This window comes from Theropithecus gelada, chromosome 1 (genome assembly GCF_003255815.1).
Source record: "Theropithecus gelada isolate Dixy chromosome 1, Tgel_1.0, whole genome shotgun sequence".
NCBI lineage: Eukaryota > Metazoa > Chordata > Mammalia > Primates > Cercopithecidae > Theropithecus > Theropithecus gelada.
In genome coordinates this window covers 41,522,421-41,540,929 of record NC_037668.1, presented here as the reverse complement: position 1 = coordinate 41,540,929, position 18,509 = coordinate 41,522,421, and the positions used below count along the sequence as shown (strand labels likewise).

Here is an 18,509-nt window from a genome sequence, read left to right as displayed (position 1 = left end):
TTATTAAGCTTTTACTGTATGCTAAGGGAAATGAAAGATAAAAGTTAATATTTATGCCGGGCACGGTGGCTCAAGCCTGTAATCCCAGCACTTGGGGAGGCCGAGACGGGTGGATCACAAGGTCAGGAGATCGAGACCATCCTGGCTAACACGGTGAAACCCCGTCTCTACTAAAAATACAAAAAATTAGCCGGGCGTGGTGGCGGGCGCCTGTAGTCCCAGCTACTCAGGAGACTGAGGCAGGAGAACGGCGTGAACCCGGGAGATGGAACTTGCAGTGAGCTGAGATCCGGCCACTGCACTCCAGCCTGGGCGACAGAGCGAGACTCTGTCTCAAATAAATAAATAAATAAATAAATAAAAATAAATAAAAATAAATAAAAAAGGATACAAACAAATGGAAGAACATTCCTTGCTCATGGATAGGAAGAATCAATATTGTGAAAATGGCTATACTGCCCAAGGTAATTTATAGATTCAATGTCATCCCCATCAAGCTACCAATGACTTTCTTCACAGAATTGGAAAAAACTACTTTAAAGTTCATATGGAACCAAAAAAGAGCCCGCATTGCCAAGACAATCCTAAGCCAAAAGAACAAAACGGGAGGCATCACACTATTTGACTTCAAACTATACAACAAGGCTACAGTAGCCAAAACAGCATGCTACTGGTACCAAAACAGAGATGTACACTAATGGAACAGAACAGAGCCCTCAGAAATAATACCACACATCTACAGCCATCTGATCTTTGACAAACCTGACAAAAACAAGAAAGGATTCCTTGTTTAATAAATGGTGCTGGGAAAACTGGCTAGCCATATGTAGAAAGCTGAAACTGGATCCCTTCCTTACACCTTATACAAAAATTAATTCAAGATGGATTACAGACATAAATGTTAGACCTAAAACCATAAAAACCCTAGAAGAAAACCTAGGTAATATCGTTCAGGACATAGGCATGAGCAAGGACTTCATGACTAAAACACCAAAAACAAGGGCAACAAAAGCCAAAACAGACAAATGGGATCTAATTAAACTAAAGTTTCTTACATCAGAGTGAACAGGCAACCTACACAATGGAAGAAAATGTTTACAATCTACCCATTTTACAAAGGGTGAATATCCAGAATCTCCAAAGAACTTAAATTTACAAGAAAAAAACAAACAATCCCATCAAAAAGTGGGCAAAGGATATGAACAGATAGTTCTCAAAAGAAGACATTTATGCAGCCAACAGACATATGAAAAAATGCTCATCATCACTGGCCATCAGAGAAATGCACATCAAAACCACAATGAGATACCATCTCTTTTTTTTTTTTTTTTGAGAGGGAGTCTCGCGCTGTCGCCCAGGCTGGAGTGCAGTGGCCGGATCTCAGCTCACTGCAAGCTCCGCCTCCCGGGTTTGCGCCATTCTCCTGCCTCAGCCTCCCTATAGCTGGGACTACAGGCGCCCGCCACCTTGCCCAGCTATTTTTTTGTATTTTTTTAGTAGAGACGGGGTTTCACTGTGTTAGCCAGGATGGTCTCGATCTCCTGACCCCGTGATCCGCCCGTCTCCGCCTCCCAAAGTGCTGGGATTACAGGCTTGAGCCACCGCGCCCAGCCTGAGATACCATCTCACACCAGTTAGAATGGCGATTATTAAAAAGTCAGGAAACAACAAGTGCTGGAGAGGATGTGGAGAAATAGGAACACTTTTACACTATTGGTGGGAGTGTAAACTAGTTCAACCATTGTAGAAGACAGTGTGGCAGTTCCTGAAGGATCTAGAACTAGAAATACCATTTGACCCAGCCATCCTATTACTGGGTATACACCCAAAGGATTATAAATCATGCTGCTATAAAGACACATGCACACATATGTTTATTGAGGCACTATTCACAATAGCAAAGACTTGGAACCAACCCAAATGTCCATCAATAATAGACTGGTTTAAGAAAATGTGGCACACATACACCATGGAATACTGTGCAGCCATAAAAAAGGTTGAGTTCATGTCCTTTGTAGGGACATGAATGAAGCTGGAAACCATCATTCTGAGCAAACCATCAAAAGGACAGAAAACCAAACACTGCATGTTGTCACTCATGGGTTGGAACTGAACAATGAGAACACTTGAACACAGGGTGGGGAACATCACACACTGGGACATGGCGTGGGGTGGGGCAGAGGGGAGGGATGGCATTAGGAGATATACCTAATGTAAAAGACGAGTTAACGGGTGCAGCACACCAACATGGCACATGTATACATATGTTACAAACCTGCATGTTGTGCACATGTACCCTAGAACTTAAAGTATAATAAAAAAAACAAAGAGTACAGTGTCTATCTATGGAAAGGAGAGTGGAAGTGAATCATGGTAAAAAAAGGAAATATATATAGATATAGATATGAATAGATAGACATACACACATCTAGCTGCAAGAAAGAGGAATGTCATGGACCAATGATGACAGTGAGCCATGTAAAAAGGCTACAATTCTTGTGATTGTGTGTCCGTTTTCAGGATGGGTTGTAGGTTGCCTTTTCAGAAAGGCTGATGCTACAGTCATAGCAAATAAGTGATTACAAAATGTGTTTCCTTTCTGGGACATCTCTGGAGAAATCTCCAATGATACAAGAACTTACTTTACTAGGCAGGTGATCACATAGGTAAAATTTTACAGATCCAATGGCACTACCATTAACTTCATTATCCTTGGTATTCTACAAAGGTTGAGGGAACAAATGGTATCTTGAAACTAAAATTAGCTAAACTAACAAAGAAAATTGGATTATTATTATTATTATTATTATTTTTGAGACAGAGTCTCTGTTGCTCAGGCTGGAGTACATTGGTGCTATGTCAGCTCACAACAACATCCAACTCCCAGGTTCAAGAGATTCTCCTGCCTCAGCCTCCTGAGTAGCTGGGATTACAGGCGCATGCCACCCCACCCAGCCAATTTTTGTATTTTCAGCAGAAACGGGGTTTTACCGTGTTGGCCAGGCTGGTCTCAAACCCCTGATCTTGTGATCTGCCCACCTCAGCCTCCTAAAATGCTGGGATTACAGGCATGAGCCACAATGCCTGCCTAATTTTTTTTTCTTTTCTCAAAAGATGGTGTCATAGTATTGGGTTCTATGCACTTAGGAGAGTGAGCCCATCTTTCAGTAACAATATGACTCAATACTGCAAGAATTTGATGCAGTATTTCAAAGACTATTTCCAGTAGATGAAGGAGGCTTTCAGTGATGTTTAGACCTTTGGGGCCCTCGTATTTGGAGACTGCATCCTTTAGAAAGGACACCAAGGGAAATCTGCCCATGAGCAGCATTGAATGGGACCGTACCAGGTGACTTAAAATTAAGGATATCCAAGGAAAAGCCTTCCCTAGAAGCAGACATCATCACGTGGTAGACAGCTTTTCCAAGACAATGGAACAAGACTCCATTTGATCTTCTTCCATTCATTGAGTCTTGGTTTTGTTTTGTATTAACACAAAATGCTCAAACCTATATTTTATGTTGTTAGATACTTTCACCACTCAAAGCAAACACTTTCTAAAGTCTCCTGTTCAAAATGTAGCCACTCTCACTAACCAATGCAATTGCTGGCTATGGAGTCATTTAGATGAAAGGGAAGGATCACGACTAAATAGTAGAACCTGCTCTCATATACAGTTGGGTAGCAATTGAGGATGCTAACTTCATGATAAGGTTTGTTATCCTTCCTTTGGAAGGTTGGTTAATATTTATAATTAAATGATTTGGCACTAAGAAGAAGCTATAGGTACAAATGGGTGGCCTATGACTATTATTGATTTCATTACTGGTAATTGATCTCTATGCCTAGAAAACATTAGTACAACTGCCTCTAGTCTAGATAGCGTCCCAGACTCCCCCTAGAATCAATCTCTTTGGTCTGACATGCATTATGAAGACTGGAATGCTATAGGCATCAACATAGACATAGAATCAGAACATGACCATGTTACCCTCTGCCATATAATCAGACAACTTACTGAAACTTGATGTTGGTTCACTGGAAACTCTATTGACAAATAGAAAGCATCTGTAACTCTACTATATGAAATAAATAATAGTTTCATTTATTGGATGCATCACTACTCAGGACATATTAGGAAAGGAACCTATTCATTCTTCAATGGAGATGGCATGCAAGGATTACTTTATAAAACTCACAGAAATGGTATTTCTACCTGCCTGAATTCAAACCATTACTATGCAACCTGGTGTCAGTGGAAGGTAAGGTTCTTGAGGTAGAAATAATTAAAGAAAGCTTCATTGGAAGGTAAATATCAGGATCGACCTGGAAGACACACACTGACAAAGTGGGTGTTTTCCAAAGTCTGTTATAAGTTGGAATACTTTTGTAAGAAAGGTTAAAAGAAGGGAATAGGACTCTTCCTATCAGTTTGTTTTGTAATTTTCTTTTGTTTTATTGAACTGGCAAGGCTCAAATAGAGTTGAGGTTTTGTTTTGTTTTTTCTATTGGAAGGTACAATACAGAGGTTACAATCATTGGCTTTAGATTACAACATAACAGGCTAAAACATTTTCCTTGCAAGGAAACCAGCAAAACTTCATGATCAGAATCAAATCAGTGTCCTTCTCACTGTCAGTGGGTGAAGCCTTCATCAATACTTGTAGAGTTTGAGGCACTCATGAACTCCCAGTCAAATTCTTTACTCAGGGACAGGATGTAAGGCAATCATAAGACCTTCCACAGGTGGTTAATTTGGAAGCCTGCCCAATGTGACATGCAAGTTTTCACTGGCAATATGCAGGCGCAGATATGACAAAGAATAATCATGACCTTCATATCACCCCAGCCGTTGAGGAATGGGATCCTTTTGACTCATTCTCTCCATAAAACCAGGTTACTCACCTTCTGTGGCAACAAAATATATGGTCTACTTTACAGAGAAGGAGACTCTGAAAAAAAAAAAAAAGATGCTTATTATGAAATAAGCAAAGGGATGGGAATAGATGTGAGATTATTCGGGGAGATAAAGGAAGATGGAAAGTTTTGAAATGAAAAATAAGGAGGATTATATATATTGCTTTGAAAGACTCATCCTTAGTCATAAGGATCAAAACCAAAGGGGCATCAGTGCAATGTTGAATCGATTCCTCCTCCACCCACTCAGTAACCCCCAACATGTTTACCAAGTCTTGGTTCACTCCCAGGATCCCATTAAAAACCCAGCTCAACCCTGACCAGCCTCAACCCTCACTTCCATTTGTAATTTTGACAAGACTTTATTACAGGACCATCAGGCTCCTATGCCTGCTGCAGAGTAGCTTACCAATATTGTGAGATAGCAGAGTTTGCAGCAGAGAGTTTAATGATCACGGGGTGTCTGAATGAGAAGCTAGGAGGAGATCCTCAAATTCATCTCCCCTAGAAGTACTGAGGGTTTCCAGTGGATCCTGGATAGCAAGGGGCTGGAAAGTTGGTGTAGTGGTAAGAGGGATGAAGTCATCAGGATGTAGAAACTGCATTCTTTGGTGAGTTGGTGCCTTGCAGGGCCCTTCAGATCAGCTGGCATCAGTAGTTTCACTGACAGCAGAACCTGAAGGGATATCTCAAATGAAAAAGTTAATGTTTTACAATGCTTACATTGTTGTCTGCAGGGCAGTTAAGGGGAACATGTAATCTAAGGTCTACATGATTTTGGGACAGCAGGCTGCCAGCAACCATGAGGAAGCAGGTCAGAGAGCAAGCTGACCTCCTGATGAATGCTGAATACGCAGCAAGCTTGGTTTATTTTTGTTTCTCCCCCTCCCTTCTTCATCGATCAAATTGATAAAGTTTATAGGTATGCTTTCAATTTCTTCCAGAGAAGACTTAACCTAAGCCCTGAGACTACTCATGCCCTCCATGGCACCTCTCTTCCACGAGAACGAGAGTATAATCTGCTACCTTAGGTGATACAAAACCTACAAGACCATTCGATACTTGGAGATTTTTATTTTGATATTGTAGGGACGACTCCTCTGTTTTAATAAAGCTTTTTGTAAGTATACAGCATTTTTATCATTTTGATGTGGCCAAAGATCTCCCAACAACACTACTTTCAGATTTTATCTTTCTGTCTAATGTCCAGAACAGATCCAACCCTTCCCTGCCTCACACTCAGGACTATGAAGGTCACATATTAGTAAAAGTCCATCAGTGTTTGTGGAGTTCATGAATGAATGAATTCTTGTTTATTTTGTTTGTTTGTTTTGTTTTGTTTTGTTTTTTGACAGAGTCTCCCTCTGTCACCAAGACTGGAGTGCAATGGCACAATTTTGGCTCACTGAAACTATTGCCTACTGGGTTCAAGTGATTATCCTGCTTCAGCCTCCCAAGTAGCTGGGTTACAAGCACCTGCCATCATGCCCGGCTAATTTTTGAAGTTTTGTAGGTACAGGGTTTCACGTTGTTGGTCTGGCGGGTCTTGAACACCTGAACTCAGGTGATCTACCTGCCTTGTCCTTCCAAAGAGTTGGGATTACAAGTGTGAGCCACCTCGCCCAGCCTTGAATGAATGAATTCTTGACTTCCACCCTATCCCTAACACTGTCAATTTCTTGATTCATGAAATTAATATGGATATCTGATATGAATGGATGTCTGATTCAATCCATTAATCTGGGGAGAGCCAAAAACCCAATCAGGATTATCTGGGTGGAGCTTCAGAAATGCAATCAGATATCACTTTTTGATTGGAAGCTAGCAGTGGATACGTGGAGGCGTGTGGGTGGGAGTTGTGATTAGAAAGGTCAATAAAAGCTTCTAAAGACCCACAGGAGAGACCCAAAGTCTTCAAGCCTGGAGTTACAGCTTGGTTCTTCCTGAGGTCTGAGCACCCTGCAAACTCAGTCTAGATCTGGTAAGTGCCTAATTTCTGTAATGACACTCCCATCTGACCTACAGTCAGACAGACTGGGATGGTGACAGTGCAGCCTATGATGGCACAGAGATATATCCTGTCTTTTTTTTTTTTTTCATATGAACAACTAGAAGCTTTGAGTTTTTTCCTCCAAATACGGTTGTGTCTTTATTTCAAAAACTTGGGTGGTGCTTTGCATTATGTCATTTCAAACTTCTTGATGGGAGCAATGACTCATGCCTATAACCCCAACAATTTGGGAGGCCAAGGTTGGAGGATCATTTCAGCCCAGGGGTTTGAGATCAGCCTAAGAAAAATGGCAAAAACCCATCTCTACAAAATGTTCTTTTTTGAGAGGGGGGATGGAGTCTCACTCTGTTGCCCAGACTGGAGAGCAGTGGCATCATCTCAGCTCACTGCAATCTCTGCCTCCCAGGTTCAAGCAATTGTCATGCCTCAGCCTTCCTCCTGAGTAGCTGGTATTACAGCCATCTGCCACCATGCTCAGACAATTTTTGTATTTTTAGTAGAGGTGGGGTTTCACCATGTTGGCCAGGTTGGTCTCGAACTCCTGACCTCAAGTGATCCACCTGCCTTGGCCTCCCAAAGTGCTGGGATAACAGCCGTGAGCCACTAGTGCTCGGCCTCCACAAAATATCTGTATATTTTTTAATTAGCCAGGCATGGTGGCATGCATCTGTAGTCCCAGCTATTTAAGTGGCTTACGCGGGAGAATCACTTGAGCCCAGAAGATTGAGGCTGTAGTGAGCCATGCTCACACCACGGCTATACTCCAGCCTGGGCAACCGAGTGAGACCCTGTCCAAAACAAACAAACAAAAAAACCCCAAAATCTTAACCAAAGAGGATTTTTGACCCTAATTTTAAATCAATCAGATCCTCATTGTAACTCTTCCACCCAAATGGCGACATGGGTGTGGGGGTGCATACCTTTAATCCTAGTTATGTGGAAGCCTGAAGCACGAGAATTGCTTGAATCTCTAAGGCAGAGGTTACAGTGAGTCGAGCTGGTGCCACTGCACTCCAGCTTGGGTGACAAAGTGAGACTCAGCTACCCCCACACCAAAAAATATTAACCTATACCACCCAGGTGATCATTGGGTACATGAAGATTTCTATTGTGTTTTCTTAGGGTCTGTCATGTCTGTCTTTGTAAAACTGTTTTAACTCTGAAATATTTTGATACATTTGATGTGGCCAAGGATCTCTCAACAAAGATACTTTCAAGCTTTTTTCTTTCTGTCTAATGTCAGGAAGAGATTCAACCCTTCCCTATCTCACACTCAGGACTATGAAGGACACATATTAGTAAAGCTCCATGTTTGTGGAGTGAATCAGTGAATGAGTCCTGGACTTCACCTTATCCCTAATTCTTTCGCTTTCATGGATGAATATCTAATTCCATTGGTTAATCTGTAAGAAAGCCAAAAATCCAATCAGGATTAACTGGGTGGAGCTTAAGAAGTCTAATCAAATGTAGTTCTCTCTCTCTCTTTTCTTTGAATCTAGCCTGTTTCCCAGGCTGGGGTGCAGTGGTATAATCTCAGCTCACAGCAACCTCTGCCTCCTGGGTTCAAGTGATCCTACTGCCTCAGTCTCCCTAGTAGCTTGGACAATAGACACGGGCCACTGCCCCAGGCTATTTTGTAATTTTAGTAGAGGCAGGGTTTTACCATGTTGGCCAGGCTACTCTCGAGCTCCTGACCTCAGATGATCCACCTTCCTCTGCCTCCCAAAGTGCTGGGATTACAGGTGTGAGTCACTGCACCCAGCCAAAGTGGTTCATTTTTAAGATGTGTAAGAGGTGTGTATCGGAAACATCTGTCTTGCGAATGATGCATAACACTGTCACATAGCTTTCAAAGCTTCTCACTGAAATTTTCAATAATGAGGCCGGGGCAGAGGCTCACGCTTGTAATCCCAGCACTTTGGGAGGCCAAGGCAGGTGGATTGCTTGAGTCTAGGAGTTCGAGACCAGCCTGGACAACATAGTGAAACCCACTGTCTTTACAAAAAGTCAAAAAATAAAATATTACCTGGGCATGAGATCTGAACTTCAGAGATCCTCGGTAACACTTCCCGGTGCTATGAGTTTAGTGGAGCAGAGGCTAATAATCATGGACTAGGAAAGATCTTGCCTGCTCTTTAGAGGCTGGGACACACTCTTCTTGGTACCAGAGGGTAGAACTGTGTCTCTGTGGCCACTTATTACAGAATGGAATTGGACTAAACTGAGAGCTCTTTCACACATGCTGGAGAAATGACTTTGGCCCTAGGAGAAGAGTGGGTTGCAGGGGATTGGCCTGAGAAACTTGCCTTTTTGCTGGATTGTCCTCTAGAGCTTTTCCTTGCAGATTTGTCAGAATGAGCCTCCAGTCCCCATCCAGACTCCTGGAGCTGGCAGGGCAGAGCCTGCTGAGGAACCGGGCCCTGACCATCTTCACCCTGGATGAGCTGCCCCGGGAGGTCTTCCCTCTGATGTTCATGGAGGCCTTCAGCATGAGACACTATGAGGCCCTGAAGCTGATGGTGCAGGCCTGGCCCTTCCTCCGCCTCCCTCTGGGATCCCTGATGAAGACACCTCATCTGGAGATCTTGCGAGCTGCGCTGAAGGGACTTGATACACTGCTGGCCCAGAAGGTTCGCCCCAGGTGAGGTGACTCAGGTGGCCTAGTGGGAAGGGCCCAGGCATCCAGGGAAGGGGACAGCTGGCTCAGGTGTGGCGGGGTTGGGGAGCTAGGGTGGCTCAGAGGCTTCTGATGGTGCCCATGAGAGGCCTTGGCCATGGCCCAGCTCCTCTGGGAAAGGACTGCTGACCATACAGGGTCCACTGAGGAAACAGGAACCTGCTTCCTCCCAGTGGAAGGTCAAGGTACTAGAAGTGGGTGCCAGACAGAATCCAAGAGGGAATGGGATGGAGAAGAGACAGAAGTGGGAGCACTGAGGGTAGAAGCAGCTGATGTCCTGGATGTGGAGGGAAAGTTCAGGTCAGGGGTGGGTCCTTGCTCATTCTGAGCTTTTCCCCCATGTTACTTACAGGAGGTGGAAACTTCAAGTGCTGGATTTGCGGGATGTTGATGAGAATTTCTGGACCATATGGTCTGGAGCCCAGGCCCTGTCCTGCTCCCCAGAGGCCATGAGTAAGAGGCAGACAGTGGAGGACTGTCTAAGGACAGGAGAGTGCCAGCCCTTGAAGGTGTTCATAGACCTCTGCCTAAAGGACAGTGCGCTGGATGAATGCCTGAGCTACCTCTGTGGGTGGGTCCACTACAGAAGAGGTCTCGTGCACCTGTGTTGTAGTAAGGTGCAGAATTACTCAATGCCCACTTCAAGTTTTAGAAATCTATTGGAAAGGATATACCCAGACAGTATCCAGGAGTTGGAAGTCAAGAGAACGTGCTCTCTGAATCAAACAGGAAAGTTTGCCCCTTACCTGAGCCGGATGAGTAATCTTCACAAACTCTTTTTAGCCTTCGATTATGACGGTGAGTTATACGTGAGCAGCCTCCAGCAGTTCATTCCTGACTTGGACTCTCCATTCCTCTGCCTGTCCTACCCCCAGATGCTTTATATAACAAAGGTCAGCAATATCAAAGAGCACCTGGAGCACCTGCTCAGGTAAGAAAGGATGGTGAGCTTTCTCTGCAGACCATACCACAGACTTTTGTTCTTTTTCACAGTAAACGCTAGTGGGCATGTACTGTGTGCCAGCCACTGGTGACGCCACAGGGAATGGGAGGCTAGAATATCAATGCATTACGCTCTTCAGTGCTCTATATCCTGAAGTGGGTATCACAAGACCACTCAAACAAGGGCAGAGGGATGGCCTGGGGTAGATGCTACAGAGAGACATGGAGGCAGCTGGTTAGTTGGGGGTTCAGATCTAGTGAGGGTGCATTTGTGAATTCCTTGTTAGGAAGTGTGTTTAAAGTGAATATGATGGAAACGTATTCTTCATACAGAGGAGGGTATGAAAGAAGAGAAAGTGCGGCCGGGCGCGGTGTCTCACGCCTGTAATCCCAGCATTTTTGGAGGCCGAGGTGGGCAGATCACAAGGTTAGAAGTTCGAGACCAACCTGGCCTCGAGACCAGTGAATCCCCGTCTCTATTAAAAATAAAAAAAAAAAATAGCCAGGCATGGTGATAGGCACCAGTAATCCCAGCTACTTGGGAGGCTGAGGCAAGGGAAGCAGAGGTTGCAGTGAGCTGAGATTGTGCCACTGCACTTCAGCCCAGGTTATAGTGTGAGACCTTGTCTCAAAAAAAAAAAAAAAAAAAAAAAAAAAGAAGGGAAAGTGCATCAAACCTGTGCATTTCACAGTAGAAACTCTGTCCTCAGAAGCTTACTAAACACCAAGGATCCTGTCTCTAATTCGCTGTCTGTAAAATGTTGTTTAGAACCCCAGGAGAGGTAATTGATATGGGAAATGCATGCTTCTGGGATGGAGGGTGAGGGAGTAGGCGTCAGAGTGGTATCGATCACACAAGCAAGGGTGAAAGGACTGAGCCTAAAGTGGAGCTGCCCCTGAATGATCTGAGTCTTCATCAGGCAGCACCTTGCATGCGGACCATCATCTGATGATGGGAACAAACTTGTGTTTGGGTGAAACAGGCTTCCCCCTTGCAGGTTACCATAACACCTGTGTTGTAGTAAGGTGCAGAATTGTTCAATGCCCACTTCAAGTTTACCGTTGACATTATTTCCCACCCCCTCCGCTAACTGGCACCATTGCCCATAACTAACTTCTTGCTCTCCCTAGGTGTCTCAAGAACCCCTTGGAGGCCTTTACATTCTGTCATGCTTACCTAACTGATCGGGACATGGAGTGTCTGTCTCAGTACCCAAGCCTCAGTCAGCTAAAGGAGCTGCGTCTGATTCATATCCTAATGTGGACCACCAATCTTGAGCCCCTTGGAGCTCTGCTAGAGAAAGCTGCTGCTACTCTCGAGACCCTCGTCTTACAGGACTGTCGGATCCAGGACCCCCAACTCAGCGTCATGTTGCCTGCCCTGAGCCGCTGCTCCCAGCTCACCACCTTCTCCTTTCGTGGAAATGAGACCTCCGCAAATGCTCTGAAAGACCTGCTGCGTCACACAGGCGGGCTGAGCAAGTTAGGCCTGGAGTTGTATCCTGCCCCTCTGGAGAGTCTTGACAACAGGGGTCATGTCAACTGGGAGATCCTTGCCCCAATTCGGGCTGAGCTGATGCGGACGCTCAGGGAAGTTAGGCAGCCCAAGAGGATCTTTTTTGGTCCCGTTCCCTGCCCTTCCTGTGGCTCATGGCCATCTGAGAAAGTTGACTTCCATCTTTGCTCCTAGGGAAGAGCTGGTTAGTGGGATGGATAAGCTTTCTTCTGGACCCTTGGACACTGAAATCTAGGACATAGGTGCTTTTTTTTTTTTTTTTTTTTTTTTTTTTCTGATGGAATTTTTCTCTCTCCTCAGGCTGAATTACAGTGGCACAATCTCATCTCACTGCAACCTCCACCTCCCAGGTTCAAGTGATTCTCCTGCCTCAGTCTTCCTAGTAGCTGGTGTTACTGGTGTGTGCCACCACGCCCATCTAATTTTTGTATTTTTAGTAGATGCGGACGCTCAGGGAAGTTAGGCAGCCCAAGAGGGTCTTCTTTGGTCCCGCCCCCTGCCCTTCCTGTGGCTCATGGCCATCTGAGAAACTGGACTTCCATCTTTGCTCCTAGGGAAGGCCTGATTAGTGGGATGGATAAGCTTTCTTCTGGACACTTAGGAACCAAAATATTGTACATGGGTGCATTTTTTAATTTCAATTTTATTTTTTATATATTATTTTATTTTATTTTTTGAGACAGAGTCTCACTCTGTCCCTCAGGATGAAGTGCAGTGGCACAATCTCAGCTCACTGCAAACTCCACCTCCTGGGTTCAAGTGATTCTCCTGCCTCAGCCTCCCAAGTAGCTGGTGTTATGGGTGTGCACCCCCATGCCCGGCTAATTTTTGTATTTTTAGTAGAGACAGGGTTTCACGATGTTGGCGGAGGCTGGTCTCCAACTCCTGACCTCAAGTGATCTGACTGCCTTGGCCTTCCACAGTGCCTGGTTTACCGGTGTGAGCAGCCAGGCCCGGTCAGGCACTTCTTAAAGGAAGCACATAGCCATGTGTTTCAGGCAAGTGCTCACTGTGAGATTGTGAGTGGAAAAACAAAGGTGACTCAGCTGGGGGCAGGACTGGGTGAAAACACTGACTTGGCATCAATGAGGCCTTTAGGAACCTGTTTCCTAGACTCAGAAATGGAACCTGAAGTTCTAGAGTGATGCAGGAGTTACCCCTGCAAGGATGGTTATTTAAAAATGTCATAAATAAATGGAACCTGAATGGAAACTTTCTGGTGTCTTCCATGATTGATCAACCTGTTTTAGACATTTATACATCAGAAGTCTCTAGAAATCTGCTTCCTGGGTTCAAGCAATTCTCCTGCCTCAGCCTCCCGAGTAACTGGGACTATAGGGACCCGCCATCACGCCTGTCTAATTTTTGTATTTTTAGTAGAAAGGGGCTTTCACCATGTCGGCCAGGCTGGTCTCAAACTCCTGATGTCAGGCAAACCACCCGCCTCAGCTGCCCAAAGTGCTGGGATTCTAGACATGAGCCACTGCACCTGGCCTGATATTCTGATACAAGCATAAAATGTGTAATGTTCAAATCGTGGTAATGGGGATAACCAACATCTCAAGAATTTATCATTTCTTTGTGCTAGCAATATTCCAATTCCACTGCTTTAATTTTCTAGAAATTTACTATAAACTATTGTCAACATCAGTTGCCCTATTGTGCTACTGAACCCTAGATCTTATTCCTATCTGTGTTTTTGTTCCCATTAACCATCCCCTTCTTACTCTCCATTTCCCATCACCCTTCCTAGCTTCTGATAACCGTCATTTTACTATTTATAAGTTTCATGGCTTTTAATTCCCAAATATGAGTGAGAACATGCCATGTTTGTCTTTTTGTATCTGGCTTACTTCACTTACCACGCCCTCCAGTTTCATCCATGCTGTTGCAGATGACAGGATTTCATTCATGTTTATGGCTATTGCGTATATTTACCACATTTTCTTGATCCATTCATCTGTTGGTGGACACGTATCCACTATTGTGGATAGTGCTGCAATAAATAGGGGAGTGCAGGCCAGGTGTAGTGGCTCACACCTGTAATCCCAGAATTTGGGGAGGTTGAGGCAAGTGGATTACTTGAGGCCAGGAGTTCGAGACCAGACTGACCAACATGGTAGTGTAGATATCTCCTGGATATATTTATTTTCTATATATATATATACACACACACACATACATACATATATACATATATATTCAGCAGTGGGATTTATGGTTCATATGGTAATCCTATTTTTATTTTTTGGAGGAAATTCCATACTGTTTTCCATACTAGCTGTACTACTTTACACAACTACCAATGGTGTACCAGGGTTCTCATTTCTCCACATCCTCCCTAGCACCCATTATTTTCTATTGGTTTTTAACTTTTAGTTTTTCAGAGACAGGGTCTTGCAATGCTGCCCAGGTTGGTTTTGAACTTCTGGCCTCAAGCGATCCTCCCACCTCAGCCTCTCAAAGTGCTGGGATTACAGGTGTGAGTCACTGCACCTGAGTAAATTCGAATCCTCGCAGGAGGCTGTGACTCTGGGTTACCTGGTTTGTATCAGTTGACACACATGTATTAGGACCTGGGAAAGCCTAAAAATGAATGACTACAGCAGGGTGGAAAAAGCCTGAAGAAAGTATTATTATCCCCTCAAGATCTACTTCCAGGGATGACCCAAAAGATGCAGCAATTCCCACTGCCTTCCCACGAAAGATTGACTGGTCCATTGTTATTTATTTATTTATTTATTTATTTATTTATTTATTTATTTATTTTTCTGAGACAGGACCTCCCTCTGTCACCTGGGCTGGAGTGCAGTGGTGCATCATAGTCCACTGCATCCTCAGCCTCCTGGGCTCCAGCAATCCTCTCACCTCAGCCTCCTGAGTAGCTGAGACCACAGATGCACAAAACCACAGCTGGCTAAATTTCTGTGTTTTTATAGAGATGGGGCCTCACTCTGTTGGTTAGGCTGGTCTCTAACTCCTGGCTCAAGTGATCCTCCCGCCTCGGCCTCCAAAAGTGCTGGGATTAGTCTTGAGTCACCACATTCGGCCAATTGGTTTATTATTGAATCATGTGAACAGAAGACAGATGTGTCAGTTTTTGATTCCAAGTCTAGAATGGTAATTTCCTTTGTAAAACATTCTGGTCTTATAATAGTAGCTAGGGAATATTTCCTGCTAGAACTTGAAGGGCTCAGAAAACTTTACTCATTAATGGATTTCGACCACAGCTTGGTGACCTGATTGAAAAACATAAGAAGTTACCAGGTCGGGAACAGGGGCTCACACTTGTAGTCCCAGCACTTTGGTGGGCCGAGGTGGGTGGCTCATTTGAGGTCAGGAGTTCGAGACCAGCCTGACTAACATGGTGAAATCCCATCTCTACTAAAAATACAAAAGGCCGGGCACGGTGGCTCACGCCTCTAGTCCCAGCACCTTCAGAGGCCGAAGCGGGTGGATGAAGTCAGGAGTTGAAGAGCAGCCTTGTCAACATAGTGAAACTCCATCTCTAATAAAAATACAAAAAATACAAAAAATAGCTGGGCATGGTGGCACACGCCTGTACTTCCAGCTACTTGCAAGGCTGAGGCAGGAGAATCGCTTGAACTCAGGAGGCAGAGGTTGCAGTGAGCCAAGATCATGCTACTGCACTCTAGCCTGGGCAATAGAGGGAGACTCTGCCTCCAAAAAAAAAAAAAAAAAGTTACTGATATGGCTGAATTGGTCACCATAGGCGAACATTTTAAGAGAGTTCTAGAACATAAAAGTATCCAACACTGAAAAAAAAGAATGCAAAGGATAATAAAGTGTTTGCAGCTAAAACAGCTGAAGGGATAAGAGCAAGGGGAGCTCCCCTCACTATTAAAACTCAAATTCAGTTGGTTGTAAACAGGGAAACCCTTCTCAAGTTGCCTGTCACCTTTGAAACAGACCATTGGAATGAAAATTGTCCAAATTTGCACCAGGTCTCTATTGGACCTAAGCCTTTTGGCCCAGACATTGTTTGCATTAGAGGACTTTTTTAAAAAAATTTTATTTTTTGAGATGGTGTTTCACTCTTGTTGCCCAGGCTGGAGTGCAATGGCACGATCTTGGTTCATTGCAACCTCCACCTCCCGGGTTCAAGTGATTCTCCTGTCTCAGCCTCCCAAGTAGCTGGCATTACAGGCATGTGACACTACGGTCTGCAAATTTTGTATTTTTAGTAGAGGCAGGGTTTCTCCATGTTGGTCAGGTTGGTCTTGAACATCCAACCTCAGGTTATCCCCCCACTTCGGCCTCCCAAAGTGATTGGATTACAGGCATGAGCCACCGCACCTGGATTCAGGACATTTCTGATGGCTCCATATTGATGGAACTTCAACTAATTCTCTGGTAAATTATTTTCTATAATATCCTCAAGTAAAAATGGAGAAGCTGAGATCCAGATCATTGCAGACTTAGGTACAGAGTTGGTGGACACCAGGGCTGCCATATCCAGTTAACGCCCCAAGCCAATATATCAGCAAATCCCTTGGAGTCAGGAAAATATTTCTGAGGAGGGGTTTCACATGAAGTTCAGAAAATTCCTGTGTTTGAAGCAGTCCAAATGACATTTGGACCATTTTTAGGAAAGTATGCCTTTTTACTAAGTGACAACGCAGGGATGAGATTTGCTTTCTAAGTTAAGGTGATGCGTAAAGCTTTCTTTGGAGGGAGAGAAACCCCTGGAGTTTCCTGACCTTCCTTTACCTGAACTGCTTGGTTCCCTAGAAGCAGAAATTCATCATATAGGAACCCAAACTTATACCAACCTTGACCTTCGTGAAGCACTCAAGTGTTTCTGCTCTTCTTCCTCATGTGATGTAGAAGGTATTAAAAGTGATGAGTTTAGGCTGGGCACGGTGGTTCACGCCTGTAATCCCAGCACTTTCAGAGGCCGAGATGGGTGGATCATCTGTGGTCAGGAGTTCCAGACCACCCTGGGCAACATGGTGAAACTCTCTCTCTACTAAAAATACAAAAATTAGCTGTGTGTGGTGGCCTGCGCCTGTAATTGCAGCTAACCGGGAGACTGAGGCAGGAGAATCACTTGAACCAGGAGGCAGAGGTTACAGTGACCCGAGATCGTGCCATTGCACTCCAGCCTGGAAAACAAGAATGAAACTCCATCTCAAAAAAAAGAAAAAATTAATAAATACATTATAAATAAATAAAGGCTTTTAAGAAAAAAGAAATAAACTTTACCTACATGTTTCATATGCAATTGAATACCTATTAAATTTTGATGCCAACAGGCCAGGCATGGTGGCTCATGCCTGTAATCCCAGCACTTTGGAAGGCCAAGGTGGGCAGATCACGAGGTCAGGGGATTGAGATCATCCTAGCTAACACGGTGAAACCCCGTCTTTACTAAAAATACAAAAAAAATAGCCAGGTGTAGTGGCATGCACCTGTAGTCCCAGCTATTCAGGAGGCTAAGGCAGGAAAATCGCTTGAACCTGGGAGGCAGAGGTGGTAGTGAGCCGAGATCATGCCACTGCACTCCAACCTGGTGACAGAGTGAGACTTGGTCTCAATAAATAAATAAATAATTAATTAATTAAATAAATAAAATGAATGAATGAATGAATAAAATTATTGTGACGTGAACCAACATTTTTCAACTTGTAGACTGATGTCTTACAAAATCCTTTTCTTGTCACCTTCAAATCGCCATTTCAAATGCTACACTCTGCATAACTCTACCACTTTGTGGCTGTTTGCTGATGATGGAGAAGACCACACGTGTGTGTGTGGCATCAGCACTACTGACTCCTCCTATTGATGTTTAAGATATTCCATTACACAAATCTGGGTTCATACTTTTTGTTGATAGATCTTACGCCAAAAATGTAGGAGAAAAATGCCAAGCAGGAAATGCTATCGCTTCTGAAGATGAATTCATAGAGATAGAAATTGAGAATTTATTTTTCCACCTTTTTTGTTTGTTTGTTTCTTGTTTGCTTGTTTGTTTTGAGACGGAGTCTCGCTCTGTCACCAGGTTGGAGTGCAGTGACGCAATCTTGGCTCACTGCAACCTCCTCCTCCTGGGTTCAAGCAATTCTCCTGCCTCAGCCTCTCGAATAGCTAGGACTATGGGTGGGCGCCACCATGCCCAGCTAATTTTTGTATTTTTAGTAGAGACGGGGTTTCACCATGTTGGCTAGGATGGTCTCGATTTTTTGACGTTGTGACCTGCTTGCCTTGGCCTCCCAAAGAGTGCTGGGATTACAGGAGTGAGCCACCACTGCCCCCGGCCTTTTTTTTTTTTTTCTTTTTTTTTTTTTTTGAGACGGAGTCTCACTCTATTGCCCTGGCTGCAGTGCAGTGAGGAGATATCAGCTCACTGCAACCTCCGACCCACTAGTTCAAGTGATTCTCCTGTCTCAGCCTCCTGAGTAGCTGGGATTATAGGCCTGTGCCAC

The 18,509-nt window shown here is 44.2% G+C and overlaps 1 protein-coding gene across 1 annotated transcript; it reads left to right on the top strand.

Moving 5' to 3' along the window:
* Positions 1-9,282: 9,282 nt before the first annotated feature.
* On the top strand, positions 9,283-12,237 carry LOC112610874 (PRAME family member 17-like). Its single transcript, XM_025364454.1, has 3 exons — positions 9,283-9,569; positions 9,958-10,536; positions 11,679-12,237. The coding sequence occupies exons 1-3, from the start codon at positions 9,283-9,285 to the stop codon at positions 12,235-12,237; spliced, it is 1,425 nt and encodes a 474-aa protein (XP_025220239.1).
* The last annotated feature ends 6,272 nt before the right edge of the window (positions 12,238-18,509 follow it).